Source organism: Triticum aestivum, chromosome 4D (genome assembly GCF_018294505.1).
Source record: "Triticum aestivum cultivar Chinese Spring chromosome 4D, IWGSC CS RefSeq v2.1, whole genome shotgun sequence".
NCBI lineage: Eukaryota > Viridiplantae > Streptophyta > Magnoliopsida > Poales > Poaceae > Triticum > Triticum aestivum.
The window spans coordinates 518,213,738-518,239,858 of NC_057805.1; the positions used below are offsets into that span (position 1 = coordinate 518,213,738).

The 26,121-nt window shown below is 42.7% G+C and overlaps 2 protein-coding genes across 5 annotated transcripts; one reads left to right on the forward strand and one right to left on the reverse strand.

Moving 5' to 3' along the window:
- The first annotated feature begins 1,475 nt into the window (after positions 1–1,475).
- LOC123099278 (ABC transporter G family member 45) lies at positions 1,476–15,604 on the forward strand. Of its 4 annotated transcripts, none has more exons than XM_044521460.1 (22): positions 1,476–3,461; positions 3,537–3,657; positions 3,805–3,893; positions 4,052–4,136; positions 4,242–4,401; positions 4,603–4,706; positions 4,785–4,835; positions 4,910–5,000; positions 10,497–10,798; positions 11,008–11,600; positions 11,696–11,856; positions 11,971–12,074; positions 12,167–12,326; positions 12,422–12,585; positions 12,669–13,001; positions 13,080–13,370; positions 13,645–13,728; positions 13,797–13,930; positions 14,018–14,245; positions 14,337–14,508; positions 14,610–14,864; positions 15,114–15,604. In XM_044521460.1, exons 1-22 carry the CDS (start codon positions 3,370–3,372, stop codon positions 15,381–15,383), a joined length of 4,044 nt encoding a protein of 1,347 aa, XP_044377395.1. In that variant the 5' UTR covers positions 1,476–3,369; the 3' UTR covers positions 15,384–15,604. The 4 variants fall into 4 exon arrangements, with proteins under 4 accessions (XP_044377395.1, XP_044377396.1, XP_044377397.1 ...); XM_044521461.1 differs by having other exon boundaries at positions 4,630–4,709; XM_044521462.1 differs by having other exon boundaries at positions 1,482–3,461; positions 4,630–4,706.
- Positions 15,605–22,760: 7,156 nt separating this feature from the next.
- On the reverse strand, positions 22,761–25,655 carry LOC123099280 (serine/arginine-rich splicing factor RS31). The gene is made up of 5 exons (XM_044521464.1): positions 25,412–25,655; positions 24,968–25,080; positions 24,649–24,881; positions 23,307–23,667; positions 22,761–23,177 (listed from the first exon to the last, which is right to left on the reverse strand). Exons 1-4 carry the CDS (start codon positions 25,515–25,517, stop codon positions 23,307–23,309), a joined length of 813 nt encoding a protein of 270 aa, XP_044377399.1. The 5' UTR covers positions 25,518–25,655; the 3' UTR covers positions 22,761–23,177.
- Positions 25,656–26,121: the final 466 nt, after the last annotated feature.

Sequence of the window (26,121 nt, forward strand, 5' to 3'; positions counted from 1 at the left end):
TCTCATCAACCTGAACATCACTATGAGCCACTGCATGGTACAAGGACTTGACTGAAAATTTGCCGTTCTGATGGAGATTCTATCGAAACTTGTCTGGTTCGCTTGACAGCTGAATGTCCTCTAGACGAATGAGTAATTAATTCCATTTTGCCAGGTGAGGCATGAAAAGGTCCCTACGGAAAGAAATATCAGGGTTTTGTTGTCCCAAAACTTGTTTGATCATGACAAATCTATGTCTGACAATCCTGTACAAGCTACGTATTGCATCATAAGTGGGGTGGCGCCCAGCCAGGTATCTTCCAAGAATCAAATCTGAGAACCGTTCCTAACCGAGAAAGTGCCAAATTGGAAAATAATTCCTTGGCCTTCATCACACCATGCCAAAAATGTGAATCCTTGGGTTTTGCAATAAACTTGAGAAATGGCATTGGACCCCACGCACTTGTTACGAATAATTTCCTGCAACACTTCATTCTCAATGAGTAGTTTGTAAACCCATTTACTCAGAAGAGCGATATTTTTAATCTCAAGTCTTGAACTCCAAGGACCCCTTGACTTTTAGGTTGGCATAATACACTCCATCTGACCTGCCGATTGGGCCAAAAATTTCTAAATCACGTTGTAGGGCTCCAAATTGCCATTTGATGCATTCATATATATGATGCATTGATGCCCAAGCTTGGTTATTAAGTTAGGATGCTTGATCAGCGCTTGGTACTTTGATGCATGCACATGTGTATATCAAGCATAGGTTGTTGGTCAATCATGTATGCTTTGTTTTTCAACTTTTTCATGATTTAAAGAAAAACATTGAATGTGCCTAGCTTGGCTATAGCTCCTTAGTAACATTTCATTGCTTCTGGCTGAGCTGCCGCCGAATGACATAGCACTCTATTTAAAACTTTGGTCACGTCTGAACCCTATATGTTGTTACATACATACATACATACATAGCCAACATCCATGACATGGTACAGATAGTACCAGCTAGCTCAATGGTGTGAAGCTGGATGTCCTCGCTCGTAGAGAAATCAAAAAAAAGAGAGGAGACGTAGCCATCCATCGAATCGAAGACTTTTTTCAGCATATCGCTGATCCAAGATATGTGAGTCAGGTTGTGTTGTGATGGTGAGAGACAGCATACATGCATGTCATGTGTGGCACTGCTCGCAAGGATAGGCGCGCTTAATTGCAAGCAGTGTGACCGATGGGAGATCGATCCAGAGTATTATTAATTTTTTGTATATGATGGTAGACAGTTGGCAAGCAAGAAATACTAATTATGGAGAGAGAGAGAGAGAGAGAGAGAGAGAGAGAGAGAGAGATGTGGAAAAAAACTCGGCCCTGCCCGCGGGCCGGGGGGGACCCTAGTCTGCTCCGCCATCAGCCCTCCCCTCCCCTCGCCGCCGCCGGGCAAAGCCCGGTCGGCGTAGGCGGCGGCGGGGCTTTTCTCCCTTCCCGGTGGTCTGTCGCAACGCGGGATGCGGTGGATCTCCTGGAGCACAGCGCTGGCGTGGGACGCAGCGGCAGCAAGGCGGACGGCCGCGCTGACGGTGTGGGCGGGTGCTGGGTTTGCGGTTGCTGCACGGCTTGGCTGGGCGCGGGCGGTGCCCGGCTGTTCCTCTGTGGTGGTGGTGGTCGGCTGGGGGACGAGCTGGGCAGGGTGGGGCTCGTTGTGGCGTTGCCCTGCTCTAGCTCGTATGGATCTTGGTGGTGGCACCGGCCAACGACGCGGCTTTGGTGGCTCGAGCAGCAGTGGCGGCATCTTCCCTTCTCCTAGGTCCGAGCCGGTGAAGGTTGGGACCTAGGGTCTATGCTCGGGCGGGCCAGATCTGGGCCCGATGCGGATCGGAGCTTCCGGTCCGGGTAGGTGAGGATGGGCTTGGTCCGGGTGGCGGTCGGTGGCGGCGTCTTCCGGGCTCTCCGGTTGGCTATGGGGCTGCGCGGCTATTGCAGTTTGGTGGCGGTGCGATCCGGGTTGTGGACGTCTTTGGTGTGCGGCGTGGATCTGGTTAGTGGTGGTGGACGACTACTGGCGCATGGATACGAGAGGTTGAATCGGTCCACGTTGGTTTCGTTCACGTTGTGCTTTTCGTGTCTGATGCTTGTTTATGGCGTCGGTCCGAGCTCGACTCTTCGGGTGTTGCTGTGTCATCGAACGGATCGGCTTCGAAGACCATGGGCATAGCATCGTTCGAGCTTGCTCGGTGGTGGCCGTCGGCAGCCACTGGGTTGCATTCCCACGGTCCACCGGGACCAGCAGGTGAGGCAAGTGTGGGCGCCTCCTACTGTGGATGCGCTAACCCAGACCCGGTGGCTGATGCCGGGCTAGGAGTGAAAGGAGGTCCCTTTTACTCCTACTACCATGGTGGGGGGTCATGATGTGTATGACTGGTGGTGTCCGGGGCCATGGATGCCGGGACTATGGTCTTGGATGGCGGGCCTCGTGGTTGGCTTTCTAGCAGGCCCTGTGGTGGCGGTGTGGCGGTGGTGACTCTACTTCTTGGTCGTGTGGGCGGCATGGGGTGGAGTGATGGGAGGCTCGAGGCTGCTCTGGCAGTGCCTAGATCTGGTGTGGACGGGCTGGCCCTTGTAGAGGTGTTGATCGGCACTCCTCCTGGTGGCATTGGCAAGCTCTAGAGCGAAAGCTTCGCACTATTTGGCGCAGACGTCGGCGGCGCCTGTGCCTGCTGTTTGCTTCTTGGAGTTGTCGTCGAGGCTCTCGTTAGGTCAGGGCTCCGGGTGAAAACCTATGTTTGTTTGCTTGGACTCGGCAACGGCGACGCTGCGCGCCGTCACCTTCGGGGCGTTGTCGTGGAGCTCAGGAGTTGTCGGTCGGATCTCGGATAGGTGTTAGCTTGTTCTAGGTTAATATTGTATCTTTTGATCTGCTTTGTAAGAGGGCTTCCTCACCACACTGTATCGTTCGGCCTGTACTTTGTTATGTTGCTTTATTGATAAAGAGGGACGAAAGTCTGTTTTGAGAGAGAGATGTCTGCCAACAAACACGTACACACGTACACGTATTACCTAAAGTCCACCCGGCCGGATCAAACCTTTCAAACTTGAAGCATGCATGCAATCGGATCGTGATCGTGATCGTGATAGCCGGTGATCGATGGTCTGAGGCTGATCGATCGCGTGGAGAAATAAAGAAAAGATACTAGCTAGCTAGGGGAAGTGGGCACTTTGCTATCCAACCCAAGACTTACGTTTCTTTATTTCTCCACGCGATCGATGAGCCTCCAAACTATCAATAAGTAGTTTCGCGCGCTGACCCAAACTAGTTATCCATGAGGACAAGCAGCCAAGCTAGCCACTTGCAATCTGCGCGCGAGGATCATACATATCGTTTGCTCGCAGCCGGAAATGGCGGCAACGATGGCGGAGGGCGAGCCGCCGCCGTTCACCCATGAGGACAATCGCCGCTTCCTCCAGATGCTCCGCGACAAGAAGCAAATGTATATATGCGAGTGCAACGACGATTGATATGTGTTTATATGGAGGGATCGTGCTTAATTTGCTTTGTTTTGCAGGCTGGGAATCGGCAGCCCCAAGGTGGAGGTGCAGTTCCAGGACCTCACCGTGGAGACTTACGTGCGCATCGGCCGCCGGGAGCTGCCGACGCTGCCCAACTGCGTCGTCAACGCCGCCCAGGTACGCACTGCCCACCAACAGAGAGTCATGTTTGCTCTATATCTCAGGAGGAGGACGTTCGCCTAGGCCCTCAGTGATGTAACTGTCTATACTATTTCTGAGTAGAATTAATGACTTCAGAAACATCTTTCTAATCTCTTTATGTAGGAGTTGGCATCATATTCGCACATGTGCACACCAAGGAAAAGAGCGGTCAAAATTATAAATGCAGCAAGTGGAACAATTCGACCATCAAGGTAAGGATATGCATATATTTATTTTACTAGCTAGCTCAATAGTAAATATCAAGACACAGTTTTCCTCAAAACAATTTTTTCTAAGGAACATATATATCTTGGTAGATGATTCATTAGTTTACTGACCAAAGATACTTTGTAACCCTATCATAAATCAGGATGACACTTCTACTGGGAGCACCTGGTTCCGGGAAAACAACCTTTTTAAAAGCATTGGCAGGAAAGCTGGATTTGTCTTTGAAGGTACGTAGCAGATTAAGTTATATACACATGCAAACGAAACTTCCTACTTACAAGAAAAGCACTGGATAACAAAACAATTGTTCTTGATGTAACATCTCTTAATAGCGCAAAGGAAAGCTCATGTACAATGGAGATGAAGTGAATTCCTCAACACCACAACACATGCATGCTTACATTAGCCAGTATGATCTTCACCATGCTGAGATGACGGTCAGAGAGACGATTGATTTTGCATCCAATATGTTGGGAACCAACAATGAATTCGGTAAGGCGGCACCGCCTATTCATATTACTTGTCTCAAATAGCTCTAGATTCTATGTGCAGGAATGAGCTAATGTATAATAGAATCCATATGTAAACTATAACTTTAGAAGGACCCATGGTGATGCTCAAGGTGTCTTTTTCTGTGTGTTTGCTCAAGGTGTCTTTTTGTTTTTGCTGTGACATGAATACTAATTAATATAGTTCTCATATTTGGAATGGAAACCATAGAGATGATTGGAGAAGCAGCAAGAAGAAAACATGATGTTGTAAACGAAGTTGACAAAAATCTTGACTCATTTATTAAGGTGGTTGCTTTAATTGTTCCTCCGATCTGCTAAAACAAGATTCCATTTCCCTGGTCACTTACAATATGTTATATGCAGGCTACCACATTTGGAGAAGGAAGAAACCTTACAACAAACTACATTATCAAGGTATGTGCTATTGTAACTTCTCCATTTACTCTCATTTATCTTGACAACATAATCACAAATTCTTTGTAATGCAGATACTTGGTTTGTCTGAGTGTACAGATACCCTAGTGGGGGATGAGATGAGGAGAGGCATATCTGGAGGACAAAAGAAAAGATTAACAATCGGTTAAGATTCTATCCTTTCTATTGCATGTGATCCTCAATGTTTGAATTTATTGCCAACCTTACCCCAACCGCTCAATATTTTGGGTATCTGTTTAAATACATCCAAATGATTGAGGTACCATAGCTAAGAGTTCTATAGTTCAAGACTCGAGCCAAACCACTCATGTAAAATAGTTACGAGCTACACTGTTTCCATGCATAACCCATGTTGACCATATTTCCTCAATATATCAAGCTTATGGCTCATCAACCTTTGTTGTCACATATGAGGTTGCCATTTTGAAACAAACTTCCCATTTTCGTAGATAACTCAACTAAAATTTTACCATCTTGTCTATGCACTTAGGGTGTGTTTGGTTACCTGCATCATTTTTTGCCCATTTGCATACGTGTCCCAGTTGGGCCTGGCTGAGCAAATGCAAGTCAAAAACCAACATATGCACTTAGTTTGGTTGTCTGCATGTCATCTCCCTGCATCGTAACGATGCCGCTACGCACCGCTTGGTTGCTCGCATTGTATGTGCTCACACGGGTGCATGTTGTTTGGTTACATACGAGCATAGAGTTGTGCTCACCTTGTACCCTACTTGGTGAGCTTACCAATACTACTACACCTTACACACGATCACACCGAGCACACCAACGCCACAGCACTTCTGTGACGATGAACTGGACAAAGATGATGAAGTTCTTCAGCCCTAACGGTCGATCCACCTTCTTGCCAACCTCAGCCTTGCTGCATGAATGCTCTCGCACATACTTGGAGTAAGCATCTTCTGCCGAGTGCCTAGTCTTAAACCCTCCTCTGTGGTTGTTGTCGTTGTACCCTGAAACTTGTTTGTTGCAAGCTTCCCATGAACTGTAAACCCCTGAACCCTACCTTTGAACACCACATACCACTTCCCCTGGCAGTGCAAACGAGCAATAAGTTGAAGCAACAAGCATTGGAACACACAAACAGCAAGCAATGAAGAACTCTAGGAGCAGGCAATGGAGCAAAAGAGCATTAGTAAGCATGCATGATCATAGCAAGTTCAACCTAGCACTACTTTGGTGTCGTACTACCACCACATCCAAAAGAGGGTGTCATCCTACCACCGCAAGTTCGTGATCACCGTGAGGATCACCGTGAGGGGTTAGTATATACCACCTCACCAAAATATACACACCATAAGATTGTTTTCAAGCCCTAACTACACAAAATATACGTCGGCATCGTCGTCGTCGTCCTTGTTGCCGTCGCCATCGAGGATCATGCACGTCGTCGCCACCAACAGAAGTAGCACTAGCAGTAGTGCTTGCCTAGCCAGGTCCTCAGCCAGAGCACCCTATGGGCTGCTCCCATGGCAACAAACCCAACACCCTGAGCTTTGTTATCCAGCAGGTGGCTGAGAGCCACCATGAGAGCCTCTGGGCTGAAGCCAATCTGCTCCATGACGGTGTTGTATAGCTGAGGGTGGACGTCCACACTCTTGCTCTCCCTGATGGCGGTGGCCACCTCCTTCACTGCCTCAGTCATGCTGCTGAAGACGCTCAGCTCCTCCTCCATGAACTCACCCGCTTCCTCTTCCTATCGAGCACAGGAACATGCTCACCATCCTTCTCAGGAGCATCAACGTTGATGGGGTCTGACTCCTGGGTGTCTGGATACTCCGGCATCGGCGAGCCCAGCGGCTGACCAGAGCCCATGGCATGCTTGCCAGTTGCCAGCCCGAAGGAGAAGATCTGCTGCATCTGGTGGTAGTTCTGGATAGGGGTGTTGAGGAACTCTACGTCCTTGGAGTGAGCCTAAGAAGAAACAGGGCAGAGAAGTTAGTTAGTATGGCAACGGTTCATAGGCTTGAACTGCTGGTTTGTTAGAATGGCATGGTTTGTGAGTTAACCACGACGTGGCCTTGGTAGTACTCTGCCTCCAGAAGGATCGAGGAGGTGTCCTCATCCCATGAAGCACGGGTCTTTGAGCTTGGACGCGGTGATCCACCTCGCTCTCCACTTCCTCAGGTGGTTCTACACCTGAGTCGAGGTGACCTCTTGTCCACAGAAGTCGAACACCTGCTTTGCAACAAGGGTCAAGTGCACCTCCTTGAAGCTATGATCTCACACATCTTGTTAAGCACAAAAGTGGAGAGGAACGACTTCCATTTCATGTTGTTCCCCCTGCGATCCTTCTTCTCCTTTGCTGCTGCCTTTAGAGCAACAGCATTGGGTTGTGCCAGCACAAATGGAGGAACCGTAGGTGGCACCTCGAAAACCACTGAATCAAGAGGCATCTGTTCCAGAGGAGGCTGGGAGTCCTCGACGTAGGACGGCGGGAACTGGCTCTCGGACAGCACGATGGCCTAACTAAACTCTTGCGTGGTCATGTCCTACAAATGTAAGTGTCATCAACGCCACAAGACATTACAGATGGACAATATGAACTAGCAGTACAACATGGACAGATCGAACTAGCATTACATCATGGACAGATCAAACTAGCAGTAACACATGCACAAGCAGACCACAGCATAATGGAGCACTAATCATGGAGAACAGAGCACTAATCATGGACGCATAGATGATCTTGTTCAACACTTGCACACTAGCATACCACCGATTCATCCATGACCACTAACTACCAACACTTGCCCACATGGAAACAACCCCTAGCATGCTCCAAATCTATCACAACTAGCTACTACACCATCATAGTCAAACGGATCGGGCGACCTAACCTTAGCACACGGACAGATCTAGCTAGAACTAGAAAAGAGGAGGTGGTGATTGAACTTACAGAGGCCATCGGAATGGCCGCGGAGGAGGTGCCTGGCACGTCGGAGAGGAGGAGGAGTCGGCCCGCCGCCACAGTCAACCGGTCGCCGGAGTAGATGCGCCGCTTACCTCGTCGTCGAAGTGGATCCGCACCGGAGGGAAAGCTCGAGAGGGGGGAAATGGTGGCGGGAGTTTTGCCGCGGCGGTGACCCTCGATATATAGGGCGACCGAATCGGCGGGCGGTGACTCGAATTAGTCCCGCCGCCTTTTCAGAGATGCGCCATCGCTCCCGCCATCTCTCTCCCCTGCGCGGCGCGGCGAGGCATTCTCCTCCCCTGCATCGCTCGAGCCTGGCTCACTAGAAACGGCCGATTCGGCCGTTCCTAGCGGGCCGGGCTGAGGGGTCCTTTGAGGTTCGTGCTATGCGGGCCAAACAGTAAACATAGACATCCAAACATCCCATTTTCATCCCGCGCGGGCCTGGATGGGCCTAATGCAGGCTACCATAGGGTCCTCATTGTGTGAGATATTTATCAGTTAAATAAAAATGTATTAGTGCACCATGCATGTAAAGGTTATAGTGCAACATATCAAAATGACACCATAATTTTTGAACATATTCGATCAAAAGGACCATGAAGAGCAATATCAATACTGAAAACAAAGTACTAGTTGCATTAATATACTAATCGCCTTACAACCCATCTAGGTTATCTACGATTGTAAAAGAAGTTTTCTTCACCAATTCTGATGATGTTTTAATTTACTCTCTTATAATGAATCATCTTAATTAACACCACAAAGTGATATAATTCATCCCATGGTTTACATTTTAATTTGGTTTTATCTGGCATGATTATAATATGGAAGCATTTCTCCACAAACTCTCTATCCACCACCTCATGACACTCCATTCGTCTTTCTCCACCATGGAACACATTTGTGCACATTTGTGAAACAATAGTGATCTTCGGCAAGGATGGTCTTAGAAGAGCTATATTATGCCAACCATCTACATTCATGAAACCATCTGGTGTATTGCTAATTCAACTAAAGTGTTATCTGTTCGAGAAAATATGCATTATAAGTGTGGTACAAGTAGTATTTATAGTGAGCCTACGGAAATACTATAGAATTATATACAAGTTGAAATATAAATTATTCTCAAGGAACAGATATCCATAGAAAGGATGACATTTGATATTTATTCTACAACATCAGAGCAACCATGTGTGTTAGATTATAAGTACACATTGAACCCTAACTATAACACAAGGTCAAACTTAAACCACGAGTTGTAATAGAGATATATGAGAGTCAACCTTCATGGCCATTAGTCATTTTGGAGAATACGGTATTTTCAGTGATGCTTCCTCTGACGAGCAGTGTGATGAGGACAATTTTGGTTGATGTTTGCACATGAGGTAGATAATAACACGATTAGTCTAATGCAAAAATTTCAAAATATTTGGCAGAATAAAAACTACTAAAATGTGGAATGATATTATTAAAACTAGTCTATTCAGATTCATGATTATTATATATGTTTTTCAGTGGAAATGTAGCTAAATATTAGGGGGGTGATATTGTTTTCCACTAATTGCTTTGAGTTTTTTGGAACTTTGTTAACATATTCAAGCATTATACATAATTGCCACTAATATCTAGATTCTAGAATAACTTTATGACTCTTTGGAAACAAAACAACTCTCCTACGGTAGTCGTGTCCACGGACAACCACCTAACACTCACTTGTTTTCCGACCAAACCAGATGCATGAATATGGGACGGATGGGTGGCGACCCCCACCTTTGCATCATGTTTTTTATGCAGAAACATGCGTGCAATAATATTTGGCCCACTGTGTCTCTCCCCCTACACATTTCGTTTCTAAAATTTCTATTAGTCTGAAATTCCCTAAAGTAGAAGTTTCCAATAGTTTGATTTTCTTTTAGATTTTGAATTTTCCAAATGTTTGACCTTTTTTCTTAGAAGTTTGATCATTTTTTAAATGTTCCAAGAATGGAATAGAAGTGGAAGGGTACCAATCCAGGAACAAAATTTGCCAACAAATGAGATTAAGTGGGGGAGGGAAAGTCAAAAAATAGGAAGTGGGGATAATCCAAAAGTGAACACTAGCAAAATCCCTAGCGCGGGAGACCACCAAATAGTCGTGCCCTTTTCTGAACTTATGATTTTTTTACATTTTTATGAGAATATCTAATACTCCCTCCATCCCAAAATAAGTGTCTCATTGTACTAAAGTTGAGACACTTATTTTTGGAGGGAGGGAGTATGTCGTTAATCACATGATCTACCACATTAGACAACCTTCCAGACATATTTTACTTCCCCAACTACCTTTCAAACCATCTTAAGATTAAAATTGATCCTATCTTGAAATTTAGGGGCCTAGATATATGCTATTATAGCTGGACCTCCACCTTGGCTTTGTACCATGTCTTTATATAAAAAGGAATTTTGTAGACAAGTGAAAGGTGCTCACACAAATGGACTACATTCATATCTTATATTTTCTATTCAATGAAGTACATCTTTTTTACAGTACTTAATGAAGTACATGTTAATAATACAAACCGGCCCATTCTACAACAAATATGTCAGCTAATCAGCTAAGTAGAACCAAAAAATGTTGTATGGTGCCAAAATATTTATTTTCTAACTAATATCTTTCCCTCATTATATAACTAGTGTTATATTTCACAATGATCTCCTTAATGCAGGAGAAATGCTAGTTGGTCTAGCAAAATGCTTCTTTATGGATGATATTTCAACTGGTCTTGATAGCTCCACGACGTACGAGATCATAAAAGTTATACAACAAATGGCTCATTTACTAGATCTCACGGTGGTTATTTCCTTGCTTCAACCACCTCCTGAGACATTGGAATTATTTGACGACATAATTCTTTTATGTGAGGGTCAAATTGTATACCAGGGCCCTCGAGAAAATGCTACTGATTTCTTTGAGATTATGGGATTCAAATGCCCCGAAAGGAAGAATATAGCCGATTTCCTTCAAGAGGTACTATGTTAGTGTTGTATGAAAGAACTATTGAATAAACAATAGTGAGAACAATTTATTATCCTTACCAAATTACTATTTGGAATAACTTATGGGCAACTAGTACTTTAAAATCGTGAAATTTCAATCAGGGGAATTTATTTTGTAATGTGTACTTGCTCACAATAACATAGTAACGAATTAACAATGGTTGTTTTCCATTTTCCTAGGTGACCTCCATGATGGACCAAAAGCAATATTGGATTGGTGAACAACATAGGTATCACTACCATTCAATTGAAAAATTTGCGGAATCATTCCGTTCATCCTATCTCCCTCGACTTGTACAAGACAAACTTTTACTGCCAAATACTAATACAATAAAGGGCGAGGTGGTAAAAACTGGTTCAGGTCTCTCCAGATGGAATGTTTTCAAGGCATGTTTTTCAAGGGAAGTACTACTTCTGAAAAGAAACTCCCCAATACACATATTCACAACCATACAGATAACTATCCTTGCTTTGGTGATATCGACTATTTTCCTTCGAACAAATATGAACCACAAATCTATACTTGATGCCAACAAGTATGTTGGAGCTCTCTTTATTGCTGTTATGCTAGTAAATTTCAATGGCATGATTGAAATTGCAATGACAATCAAGAGACTTCCCACTTTCTACAAACAAAGAGAGTTACTAGCATTGCCAGGATGGGCACTCCTTACTCCAAATTTCCTTCTTAGTATCCCAATATCACTTATGCAGACAGGTCTTTGGACTAGCTTAACCTACTATTTGATTGGCTATGCACCTTCCTTTATCAGGTATCTCTCCTCTTGGTCAATTACATATATAACGATCATAGTAGTTCAAATGAATTTGAGTGGTAGAAAAAGGTTGCCTTAATTACTTCTTGCAGATTCATGAAGCACTTCTTGGTACTTTTTTCCATGCATCAAACATCAATGGGCATGTGTCGTTTGTTAGCAGCAGTGGCAAGGACGCTAGTAATGGCCAACGTTCTAGCAACCACAACCCTTATAGCAATCTTTATATTTGGAGGCATCGTCATTTCAAAAGGTTAGATCGGATTTAGCTTAGTCTAATGCAATACGTATATAAAAACTATAACATAGCACATGTTTTAGGACATGTTTGCAACTAAGACACTCAAAAAATTGTAAAATGAAACAGATGATCTCAAACAATGGTTACAGTGGGGATATTGGACATCACCATTCGCCTATGCGCAGAATGCAATCTCTTTAAATGAGTTCCTTGATGAAAGATGGGCTACAGTAAGCAATCATTTCAATTAACATTTCTGATAAGGTGCATCAAATATGTACTAGAACTGTAACTTGATGATGATGTTCTTGTTTCTTTACAGGAATTTCATTATGAAAATGCTAATACGATTGGTGAAGCTATCCTCAAGATCAGGGGTTTTCTCACGGAGTCGCACTGGTATTGGATTTGTGTCAGCGTTTTATTTGGATTCGCGCTCGTCTTCAATATACTCAGTATATTTGCACTGGAGTTCTTGAACTGTACGTACATCAAGATATATATCCAAAACACTATAAATGTTGAATCATAATTACAATTGGTATTCATTATGTTTTTTACCATTTTCTATTTGCAGCACCACATAAACGTGAAGTTCACACCAATGCCACGGATACAATGATGGAGTGTGCAACAACAAAAAATGGATCTCACGATGCATCAATTCCACAAGGTGTCCTTCCATTTCAGCCTCTTTCCTTTGCATTCGATGCTATCAACTATTCTGTCGATATGCCTAAGGTATGCTCGAGCACACAATATCTTACTAAATAGTAGCATCCATTCTGATCATGTTCACCAAAATAACACATATCTTACACTAGGAGATGATGAAGTATGGAGTAACAGAGAAAAAACTTCATCTACTACAAGATGTCAGCGGTGCTTTCAGGCCAGGAGTGCTAACAGCTCTGATGGGGATCACTGGTGCTGGAAAGACAACATTGCTCGATGTTTTGGCCGGAAGAAAAACCGGAGGGTATATTGAAGGTACTATCAAGGTAGCAGGATACCCAAAGAAGCAAGAGACATTTTCAAGGATCTCGGGCTATTGTGAACAAAGTGACATTCACTCCCCTAACCTCACTGTATACGAGTCACTTCAGTTTTCTGCAAGACTTCGCTTGCCTTCGGAAGTTACATCGCACCAAAGAGATGTATGTGCAATTATTAACATCATTTGAAGTTAATACACATGCAAATATCTCACAATACATATCTTTGCATTTTTTTAGATGTTTATACATGAAGTGATGCACCTAGTTGAGTTAACTAGATTGAAGAATGCAATGGTGGGTCTGCCAGGAGCAACTGGCCTGTCAGCTGAGCAACGAAAAAGGCTAACAATGGCCGTGGAGCTGGTAGCTAGTCCCTCCATCATATTTATGGATGAGCCAACCACTGGCTTGGATGCCCGTTCTGCAGCAATTGTCATGAGAGCTGTAAGAAAGACAGTGGACACGGGACGAACTATTGTATGCACAATTCATCAACCAAGCATTGAGATATTTGAATCATTTGATGAGGTAAGAGTAAGTCTAATTTGAAATACGTTGAGTTTTTTGTTAGGGAAAATAGGTCGAAATTATTCCTACAAAACAAGCAAGAAATAAAATTAATAGTCTTGTGGCGTCAAGTCAAAGACTGGAAAGAGCGGAAAATTATCAATACACATGATAATAATTCTTACTGACAGTCAAGTGTCTATATATATGATTTTTAAACATACATGTCTTAATTATTATGAATCAGTACCACTAAATTGCTTCCTATATGTTAATTGAATTTGACTAATTGCAGCTTCTACTTATGAAAAGAGGTGGTCGGATCATATATAGTGGTTCACTAGGCCCACATTCTTGCAACATGATAGATTATTTCGAGGTAAGAGTGCATAATTTTGAATGTATATTCACACGTTGGGAACAAAAAAATTATATGCTTTGTCACAGGCTATACCCTGTGTTCCTAGAATAAAAGAGGGACAAAACCCAGCAGCATGGATGTTGAATGTTAGTTCAAACACAACAGAATACGAGATTGGACTGGACTATGCAGAAATTTATCGACGCTCCTCTCTATACAAGTAAGTGATGTAATCATAATTCTATAACCCCTATAATATAAAATGGATTTTATAACCAAAAATATTGTTGTTATCTTGATTCTGTAGGGAGAACATGATTCTAGTTGACGAGCTTGGAAAACCAACACCCGGCATAGAGGATCTACATTTTCCTCCAATATACTGGCAGAACTTTAGCGCACAATGCATGGCTTGCTTGTGGAAACAAAGATGTGCATATTGGAAAAACCCGGAACATAATGTTGCTCGATTCCTAAACACGTTTGTTCAATCAACTATGTTTGGAGTTGTATTTTGGCAAACTGGATCAACAATGTAAGTAGGAATGACAACAGACCTAATGATTTTATTTCATGAAAATTTATCATGCCTCAACTATATCTTAACTTAGTTTCCTGTGTAATAGTAAACAGCAACAAGATATATTCAACATACTAGGACTCATATATGGAACATCACTATTTCTGGGCTTCAATAATTGCACTATGTTACAACCAGTTGTGGCCGTGGAGAGGGTTGTTCTCTATCGAGAAAAGGCGGCAGGCACATACTCCACCTTGGCCTATGCCATAGCTCAGGTAATGTTACTTTACCAACATATTCTAAAATGGAAAAAAAATCTAAACCTAGGAGGCTTGGCATATTTTTCTCAAATCCAACATTGGATTTCTATTTGTAGGTGGCAATTGAATTGCCTTACATGCTTGTCCAAGTGTTCATGTTTGCGGCAATCATTTACCCAATGATTGGATTCCAAATGACCATTGGCAAGTTCTTTGAGTTTATCCTTTACATGGTGCTAAGTTACATGTACTACACACTCTTCGGGATGATGACAGTAGCACTGACACCAAACGTGGAGATAGCTTCTGGATTAGTCTATCTTATCTTCCTCTTTTGGAATGTCTTCTCTGGCTTCGTCGTTGGAAGATTGGTATGGCTCCCTTCTCAGTCTACCACTTGTTACGCCCCCCCCCCCTCCCAAAATATTCTTCCCTGTAATTATAGAGCAAACATGAGAGAAAACCCAAATATTAGGCTCATGGAATTCCTAACTAACTGCTAAATAGATTGCATCATGATTTAGATTTGGGGTTTACATTTGACTATTTTTCAAAATAAACAATAAAGGAGGACAGATCATGCATGGTTAACCTGATGAACAATAAAAATGTGTATGCAGCTAATCCCGGTGTGGTGGAGGTGGGCGTATTGGGCAAATCCATCAGCATGGACGGTGTATGCGCTCATGTTCTCGCAGCTGGGCGATCGTACGGAGCTGATTCTTGTGCCCGGGCTGCCATACCAGACAGTGCGGGAGTTCCTGGAGAGCTACCTTGGCCTCGAGGATGTCTACATGAACCTTGTCACCTACCTGCATGTGGCCATTATCGCCTTGTTCACCATTGTCTTCTTTATCTCCTTGAAGTACCTCAATTTCCAGCGGAGATAGAACAAACAAAATGAATGGTGTCATCTGAATTACAAGTACACTAAGTGATAAACCACTTTACTGTATAAAGCTAAGAGAAGAGAAGTGCCCAATTAATTATAAATAAACACATGAGCACAATGATGTTGGTTCAAGAGGAAATGTTGAAGTAATCACCATATTTGAGTGAGAAGTTGTATATGTACTCTCTCCATTCTAAATAAATTGTAATTTTAGTATTGTCTTAAGTCAAACTTCTTTAAATGTTGACCAAGTATATACGAAAATATCATCTGTAACAACAAATTAGTTCCATTAGATTGATCATAAATATATATATATATATATATATATATATATATATATATATATATATATATATATATATATCTACTATGAATATTTGATGTTGAAGACATTGGCACATATTTTGTATATCCATAATGTATTAGATATTATCGCATTTTTTGTACATTTAATGTTGTAGATATTAGCATATTTGTATGGACTTGGTTAAATATAGAGAAGTTCGACTTGAGACAAAACTAGAACTTTATTTAATTTGAAGTGAAGCAAGTATTATTACTTATTTGCTGTGAAGGCGCATCCAGTAACTGAGTAACACCTAGCAATTGTGGATCATTTTGTCGCACTTGCCAGTCACACCATTCAATCAAGCACATAAGCACATTTTGCAGTCATTTTTTAAAACCCCATATGTGTTTATTACTCAAGAAATATTCCTACAATCAGAAAGAACCAACTCATCGCATGAGACAACATACCACCCACTAACACACTCATAGCTTTAGCACTGGATTGTTTTCCCGCTAACCCAACAGTCACAAAATTTGCCTCCCTCTTAATCATCGACAATTTGAAGTCATGTAAGAGTTGGATGACCCAATACACCCTTTATTGCGTGCGGGGGGGGGGGGGGGGTATTCCATGATTATAGAGTTATTCCTCCATACATGGGGGTCCTTGATGCAACCACACAGCCGTGGTGCAGTCCGTACAACTATAATTCGCCAAACAGTCGGCAGCTCTATTGATCCCTACTATGTTTCTGAGGAATAAATACCCTATCTACCACTAAAGTTTGGATTTTTGCAACAAGATGATCGTATGCCGAACGAATAAGACAATTCGCCAGTAATACAGGATAAGGCCTCCGTGGAGTCCGATTGGACAATGACGGGGAGGCTAGGGTGTTGTAACGCCAAAGCCACCCCCTACATGATTGCGTGGATTTCAACCTCCAGGGCGTCATTGCAGTTAAACACAAACTGATAAGCTGCAAAAATGACAGAACCATCATATTGCCGTAGAATCATACCTGCCGCCGCCGCCCCACTCTTCATCGAAATGGAACCATCCACAGACAAGGCAACATGATCCAAGAATGGTGGCCAAGGCCTATGAGGAGCATGAGACTTCTTCACCATAGGTGGGATGAAATCATCTACTGGCATCTTACCCTTGAGTATCTCGTTCGTACTGTATCTACTTACATTGCCAATGGACTTCATGTAGCTAGCAAGGTACTCAACCGTAACATGGACTGAAGGTACACTTTTTTCATGGATCAGATCATTACAAAGCTGCCATATACACCAATTCAGCATAATCACGTTGTCACGTTCAGCCTCGCAGCAGCTGAGTTAAAGATTAAGGATTGACTGATAAATGCACATGCATACATGTGCAGACACATCTTTTGTGCAATCTCGTACTCCCTCCGCTCCTAAATATAAGTCTTTTTAGAGATTCCAATATGAACTACATACGAAGCAAAATGAGTGAATATCATACACTCTGAAATATATCTATACAAATCTGTATGTATGTAGTTTGTATTGAAATCTCTAGAAAAACTTATATATTTAAGAAACGGAGGGAGTAGTATGCAAGAGGATCAGGATGGGCGCAGCCCACTTGAATGGCTTCTTAGCCTGGCTGGACGAGGAACGGATGCTCCAAATGCATGCGTCACCAAGCACGTGATGTATGTTATATATGTATGGATATGGATACGTAGCAGGCCACGTGCGTGTCACATGTACTCATAAGCAACCCATGGTTTATATTAATCCTCTGTAAATGTGGACATGTGGTCATGACAAATAAAGACGTAGGTAGTTCTTAAAAATGAGTAGGACTTGTGATTTTGATGATAAGATAATACTCCCTGCGTAAAGAATTATAAAATAGTGACCTAAACACTTTTATATTTTTATTTATTTTTGGGAAGAGAGTACTATATTGTACATTTGTACTGTGCACATTTTTTAATAGATGTCGCCTGCAAAAATATATGAGTGCATGCATGCATGTCCTCATCGACTCCTTAACATCGGCGAGGGGAACTATCATGGCACCCAAATTTGCAATTTGGTTAATTAAATTGATAATACTTGTTAAGCTCGATAACTGAACAAAGTGTTCTTTCTTTCTGCTCCCCGGCGAGGCCGAGGCCCCCTCACCTTGCGTCTGTCGCTCCAGGATCGGATGGGGCGGCCATTGGCCTCAGTCCGGTAGTGGTAGGGTTAGCAACAAAATTTAGGGCATGTCACCCATTGGTGGTGCCGAGATGATTTTGTTTTTTGTAAGGACATTTTTGTTTCGGTTTTCAAGGGCTCAAGTAGGAGCTCCTCTATAGCTAGCTTATGATGTTTCAGGTTTCCTACAGAATGAGGCAAGCACGCCGCAATTTTTTTTTTTTTTGAGGTACCGGCAGGAGCACTGCCTTTTTCTTACAGAAGGGATGGCGAAAAGACGCAATTTACAGAGGGGCGAGCGTTTTTAGGGAACATCATAGAAACCGCAAAAGACTGATCTAAAAACTAGTTTAGCCAATACCCGTGATTGGCAAGCTTCCAACAAATGCCAGGTCACGCTGATTAATTGCGTCTAGGGCTAGTGCCGCAGCTTCTAGGCCTAGTGCCACAAAATATATTGGGTATGAACATCTCGCTATGAAGTGGAATACACTGATCATAAGAGGGAAACTAATTTTCCAAAGTCATGAGTGACTCACCCGTCCCTAGTGGTTCGCTCCGGGTCGATCGCTCGTGGGTTCGTTCCAGTCAACCGTTCATTAAATATGAAAAACTCGTATAAAACGAAAAAGATTGTGAATTCAAAAATGTTCACGGATTTTGAAGAAAAGTTCAGGAATTTTTCAAAGTTGTGCAATTTTGAATAAAGTTCATTGAATTTCATTGGATTTGAAAAAAGTTCATCAGATTTGAAAAAAATTCATCGAATCTGAAAAAAGTTCATCAGATGTAAAAAAAAAAGTTCATCGAATTTGAAAAAATTTCATCGGATTTGAAAAAATGCACATCAATTTTGAAAAAAATTCATCGAATCTGAAAAAAGTTCATCCAAATTGAAAAGGAATTCATCGATTTTAAAGAAGGTTCACAAAATTTGAAAATATTTCATCAAATTTGGAAAAAAATTCATTGATTTAAAAGGAAAGTCCATTAGTTTTAAAAAATCATGAAATTTAAACTGGAAAAGAAAAAAGGCCAAAACAAAAAGGTTCACAATTTTCTTAAACGCATTAAAGACAACAAAAAAGGATAAGAAAAAACAAAAAGAAAAAGAAAAAACCGAACTGACGTAGACAATAAAAGGAAGGACTAAAGTAGCTTTACACAAGTGGGATCATGGTTGGGTGGTTAGAGCCTAGCACTCGCAACAAAGTGTTTTCGGGTTCAAACCCTGGATCAGGCATCTTTTGGACGTTTCTCTAAAAACAGAATGGGCCGGCCCGTTTATGGTGGTGGCTGCAGGCGCCGATTTGCAGAAACAGTAGTAACCGGATTCGCCCCTTCAGACTCCTCGTAGTATCGTCTAGCTATTAAGGAAAGCCCAACGTGGTGGCCCAAAACAACTAGCCCGGCATGATGAATGATGCACGAGGATTTATGCCCAACACATGGGGTGGTTCCAAAAGTATAACTAATTTTTCATTTGTATTTTATTTTATTGTTCTGTTGCAGCGCACCGTAGGAGTACTAGTCTCAAAGCCAACTGAGATCCATAGTTGGCTGAGTAGAATGCATTAGGATTCAGGGTCCAGTTACGGTCCAATAAGAAACAGTTAAGGTCTATATATATATATATATATATATATATATATATATATATATATATATATATATATATATGCGCAGAAACTCTGAGATGTTTGGAAATTTTTATGCAAATGCATTCATTATGTCATTGATATGTATCCATCATGTCCAAATACTTACCATTTGATCTCCGACCCATCATTATGTGATGCAGATCCATCGTTTCCATATATCCTCTGACATGGTTAACATATTAACTTGTTTAGTTAACAAGCTCATGTGTGTCTCCTTGATCTTGACTAGTGGCTGCTCCATGCCATGCATCCATGGCCTCGTACAACTCCTCCCAGGTCACCTGCGGTTGTGCGCGAGGGGATCCGGCCTGCCAGGGCGTGGTGCAGCCACATAGTGGTCTACTACGTCACGGCGTGATGCGTGGCTATGGCCCATGTCGGATCAGATCAGATCAGATCTAGGCGGTAGCGGCCGTCTCCTTCGCGTTCGAGATGGGGCGGCAATTGGATGGGGCTTGCTATACCGGTTGGGCAGCATGTGATCTGGCCCTGGACGAGGCTTCCTTGCCAGTTCTGGTGTGGCCATTTCCTTGGCACATTGGTGGCAAACACGAGGTATATGACAATGGTGGATCGGCGCAAGTGAGGCACATAGATGCTCGGTTTGCACACGGTGGCATCGGACATGAGGTCGTGGCAACGTCGCACATGAAGACGGGCCGTGGATGATCGGACCTACGAGGTTTCTCTGCAAGCTATGTCCATCTGTATGCTTGGCTTCATGTCCTCCTCTGTTGTCGGCTTGACTTCCGTGAAGACATGACTCTCAGTTGGCCTTTGTGGGATCTTGATGGCAATGATGGATTTTGACTGCAAATTGTGTCCAACCATTGTTGAAGACTTGGGGCTGTCAGATGGCCTCTCATGGGTTCTTGGCGGCGTCAATTACCTTACCTTGTTGATGTTGGCGGTTGTGCTCCGACCTGCTTCCCATATGTGTGGTATGCCCGGTTGCGTTTGTCCACGTCAGGGTTGTGAGGGTATATGGCCGTTGAGGAGTGACAATCTGGTTTGCAACAGTAACTTCTTCATTGAAAGTGGGAGGCGGCAGTACAGGGTGACATTGGTTTGGTGGTGCTATAAGAACAAGGATTTGAGTTCTGGAGTAAAAACTCTAGGACTGGTTGTATCTAGCAATGGTGGTGTTCTTACATCATGTGTCTGACCTGCCGCCTTCCTGAGTATTGCCTGAGTAGTGTTTGGTTGACGCCCCGCGTGGCAGGGAGCTAATCTGGCCTGAGATAGCAGATTAGTCCAGGCAAGTGATTAGCCGGACTCAGGCCTCCTATTTCTTGTGCCTGGACTGGACACGAGGCAACCGCTGCTGAAAACTAATGACTCTCATATATTATTTTATTTGACCTACATCCTATATGACTTGTACTAACTATTAGCCTTTTTTTGCGAATTACTAACAATTAGCCCCTATAGGCCAGGCACCAACCAAACACTCATGTCACAAGCTAGCCTGGCCAAGAAAAAATATTCCACATCTCAGGCTGTTGCCAGGCAACACTTTTTCTCAGGCATGCTACTCAGGGCACGAACCAAACATGCCCCAAGTCTTTGTCAAGGCCCCTAAAGAAGCACTATTGTTTCTCAAAGAAAAAACAGAAGCACGTACTATTGTAAAATTAACAACTTAATTGTGTCATTAGCATTTCTAGTGAGGTTATCAACCTCACTAGCTTTATTAATTGGTACAAATAATAAATAGAGAATTTGGTATCACGTATTTTGTATTGAGCCCCGCTTCAATACAACTCTCCTCACTAAATGTATAAAGGATAATATGGATTTTTAGCAAATCGTACTTACCTACATATGTACGAATGGTCACTCACCGAAACATATATGCCGTACGTGCCCATTAGCTTGCTTTTTTTCTCTTTTTAATTTTGGAAAAAAAATAGGTGCGTCAGGTGGGGTTCCAACTATCAACCTTCTAGTGTACCTAACCAGTTGGGAAAACAACCTTGTTGTGCCTATTTACTTTCTTTTTTTCTTCTTGTTGTGCGTCTTTTCGGTTTGGTTTCCTTCGGTTTTAGTCTTTTTTTCCATTTTTACGTCTTTTTCATTTTTTTAATTCGCTATTTTAAATTTGTGAACATTTTCATAAATTCGCAAACCTTTTTCAAAACCATGATTTTTTTGTCAAATCATTGAAACTTTTTCACATCCATGAACTATTATTCAAATCGATGATTTTTTTCAATTTCGCAAACTTTTTAATCAAATTCATGAACATTTTACTCAAACAATGAACATTTTTCAATTCTGTTAACTTTTTTTCCAAATTCGCAACTTGTTTCAGTTGAAAGAACTTAAAACGACGCCAGTCTTTGTATTCCATCTGATTAAATTTGCGAATTATTTTATATGAAATTTATAGAAATATAAAAACTGTTAGCGTTTTTCAAAATTCCTTCAAATGTGAACTTTTTTCTGGATCTATTAACAATTCTTGAAAACGGGAACATATTTTCAAGCTCTGAACTAAGTTTGATAACGTGAACATTTTTTAGAACTATGAACATTTTTTTGAATTTTTGAACATTGATTAATAAATATGAACAAAATTTGAAAATTCTGATTTTTTTAGAACATTGATTAATAAATAATAAAACATTCAAAATTGTGAACATCGTTTGACATGGAATATTTCAAAATTTTGAAGAAAATTTTGGAATTCTGAAATTATTGAATTTATGAAGAAAAAAAGGAAACGGTAAATAGAAAAAAAGGAAAAAGTCAAAGAAAAAGAAAAAGGAAAAGGAAAATAGGAGAGAAGATAAAAAGAAAAAGAACAAAACACGGTTCCCTCCTTTGCCACAAGCTATATATCGTCTTGCAAAACTAAACTATGAATTTTGAGTGCATGTTGTTTTTGGATGGAGACCTCCCTCCTTTGTCAGGCCAACAGGTAGCGTGCAGCGGCAGGACCTTGGGGCAGAAAAGAAAAGGTCGGTGACAAATGGCGCACACAAAGGCCGGGCGTCCGGCTGTAGATGCTCTAAGGCCTGCCTGATAGATAAATTCAGTCAGTCCCTTTCGAAATGCAAACTCTTTTTCCCCCACCTAACTGATTTTTATCTTCTTCTCAAAAAAAAACCTAACTGATTTTTATCTAGAAAATGAATTATCAGTGAAACTTACAACAAGATCGGTCATTGGGAAAACAAATAAGTGGCTTTCATTATTAACCAATGGCAATGGATGGCAGATCACAACAAACATAGCAACAAAAACCATTGCCACTCAACCATACATACATATTTTGGGTTACTAACATCTTATTGTCAATCAACACCATACAGGGCTCGATCATCACAACAAACAAACAAACAAACTACTTCTCCAAAGTGTCAGGTGGGAAATGCAGAGGGATTCACCGTCCTAGTTTGTCAAGAGGCGTAACAGCGTACATCATCCATATCAGTTTGACCAACAATCGCTTAAAACATCGTGATCCCACCTGATATGAACTATTCGTCTCAAATACACAAGGTGGTGTTGATATGAAAAAAAAATAGCATCGCGTTGCCCTTCCCTTCCCTCGCTCTTCCAGCACACGGCCGAAAAGGGTCTGAGCGTATGCATCCTCCTTCCTCCCTGGGATTCCTTCCTTTGTGATCCTTCGAAATCGATCCACCCTGAAAAGTGTGGGATAGAAAATCAAATGTAGCACCGCCAAACGGAATAAGCACTTCAAAGATATGCTAGGAAAGGTAGTAAAAAATAATAATAATGGTTTCTTTCAGAAACTCACTCAGTATTCTTACCTAATAACGACCATAGCCGGGGCTCCTGCCTCTTTCATAACGATCATACACAGGGCTTCGGCTCCTACCATAGGGTGCTCCATCGCGGCCATCATACCCAGAATTACGTGGACGGCGATCGTAATCTGGACTTCGGTACCTAGGGCTAGGGGACCGCACGTAGGGACGCCTGCCCTGGTCAGCTCTTTTTGGACTGCTATATCTGTCACCGCCTCGTCTGGGACTGCCATATCTGTCACCCCCTCGTCTCGGGCTGCCGTATCTGTCACCGCCTCGCCTGGGACTGCCATGTCTGTCATCTCTTTCATTGTCATCATCCCGGAAGGCGTATTCAACCGTCACTACCCTGTCCAATATCGTGCTGCACAGAAACAGGAAGGGATGACACCCAGCAATGAGAAATGTGACGTAAAAGTCTGCACGAGCAAAGCAAGATGCCGACAATATTACAGTTTACAGATACATTAGACTTGATGGGAAGAGCAGCCTAGAAGCTACTATCCCAAAAATAGTCACCATGTATGTTATGAATGATATAAGAGGGGGTTGCAGATAATATGAGACAATGAGAAAAGCTTCAGCAGCAAACGTACTTCGTCAAATTTCAATTCCTAGAAAAGTAGCTACAAATTTACAAGGGAAAATTGCAACTGCATATGGCATGACAGTGTAAATTCAGCAAACCAAAACTGAGGCCATCCACATGAAACTAGCTCAAGACCCAAAAAGGGGGGATTAATTCAAAAAAGAATAGCTGGTTACCAAATCTACTTGCCAAAGTGCATGAAGCAGAACTAGACGATGGCTCAGTGGAGCAGAGCAAGCATTCCTACGATATTGGAGAGTTAATGACTTGACGGTGCTTCAGTGGAGCAAGCACGCAGATAATATTTGAGGGCCTAAAAATTGCAGCCTACCTAACAGTTTTGCTTTCGTATTGATGTAAAAATAATTATAGTAAGAAGAAAGACCATCCAACTATCATAAAAATCAATGTCAGGTATTGCATCAGTCACATGATGTAGCAGAGAATTTGAGACCTCAGCACAGTGCGAAATAACCTAACTAGTCGGGGGGGAGGGAATCCAGTATGAAGATGTTATGGACCCCAAATGAAATGACGGAAGAATCAGTGCATTTTTAGTTTCCCACAAAAAAAAATCAGTGCATTTTTGGATGCAGTAGTAATAGCAGCAATGACATGCCTGCCCAGGGCTCTAGTGTAGAGCAAAGTGGATGCGGGGAAATGCACTTGGCAACAACTAATCAGTCATAGAAAATTTGCAGCATTGTTTGTTGATACTGGATGGAGGATGGGCAGTGGGAAGCGGATGATACATACCTCTTGTCGGTCTTGTTGACGGCTATGCTGGCGTCCTCCTGCGCCTCGTACTGCACGAAAGCAAAGTTCTTGCGGATACGAATGTTTGCAATCTTGCCGTAGGGCTCAAAATGCCTCTCGATGTCGACGACTTTGGTGCGGATGGGGTCAAAGTTGATAACAAAGAGCGTCCTGGTGGGCTTTGCATCTGCCCCTGTAGGCCTGTCGCGGTTCTTGGGCACCGGCTCCTCTTGCTGGAGGAATGAATGAATTTAGGTTACCCTTGACAGAGAGAGAGCGAGAGAGAGATAGAGAGAGAGAGACAGAGAGAGCAGGTTACCCTTGACCATTCGACAGAGAGCCTGCGGCTGGTATGGCCGAACTCGGCGTTGCTGAGGCGCCTTATTGCGTCCTCGGCGTCGCGCTCGTCTTGGAAGTAGACAAAGGCGTAGCCTGCAGTATGTTTCTTTTTTGAGCATTCATTCATTTATTTATTGCCTCCGTCCACATGAAACTCATTCTATCCAAATGTGGCGTTTGAGCATTCATTCATTCATTCATCCATTCATTCATCCATAGAGCAGAGCAGGGCAGAGCAGAGCAATTGAATACTGTCTAGGAGTATCTATCTATCATCTATTTGGGGGACACGAGCAGAGCAGAGCAGAGCAGGGGGGACACTAGACGAGGGAGGGAGGGAGGTCCAGATATAATCCACAGAACAGAACATGATAATAGCAGAGCATACAGGAGCAGAGCAGGATGAGAGCTGAGAGCTGAGTACCGGATTTCATGTCGATGCGGCGGATGGGCCCGTACTTTGAGAAGAGGCGCTCCAGGTCCGACTGCCGCGTCTCGTAGTCGAAGTTGCCGCAGAACACCGGCCTCATCCGAACCCCTCCCTGCTGTGCGGTGCGGTGCGGTGCGGCGGCGGCGGCGAGGGCGAGGGCGAGAGAAAGAGAGAGGAGGGGAGGTGGAAGTGGAACCCTAACTCTAGCAATCAACCAAAGCTACACACAAACAAACGTTGTGGGCTCTTCATGGGCCTAGCCGCTCGGTCCGGCCGCTGGGTTTCATGCATGCATCCACAATCATTGTAAGGTGTTTTCTCAAAAAACAAAAATCATTGTAAGGTGTCAATACAAAAACTCATCATTGTAAGGTGTTGCTTCTACCAATTAAAAAAAGACCAAATAAAAGATGCACCACGGAGGTGCCACAAAAAAAGTAAAAAGGAAAAATGAAGAAACAAAAGTGAGGATGAGAGAAGGAGCAATACCATTATTCTTTTTAGTATACACTTATATGCTTCAAAAGTAGCACCACTTCATGCATTGTTGAGTAGAAAATTTCATATGTTTCATACTAGTGGAGAACCTTTGGATGCAACCCCACTTATCCCATAGGAAGGCTTTCGCATATTCAGAGCTCTTTGTGCATCCTAGTTGCATGGTCATCCCTATACTCCATGTGTTAACATTGATCATAGGGCCT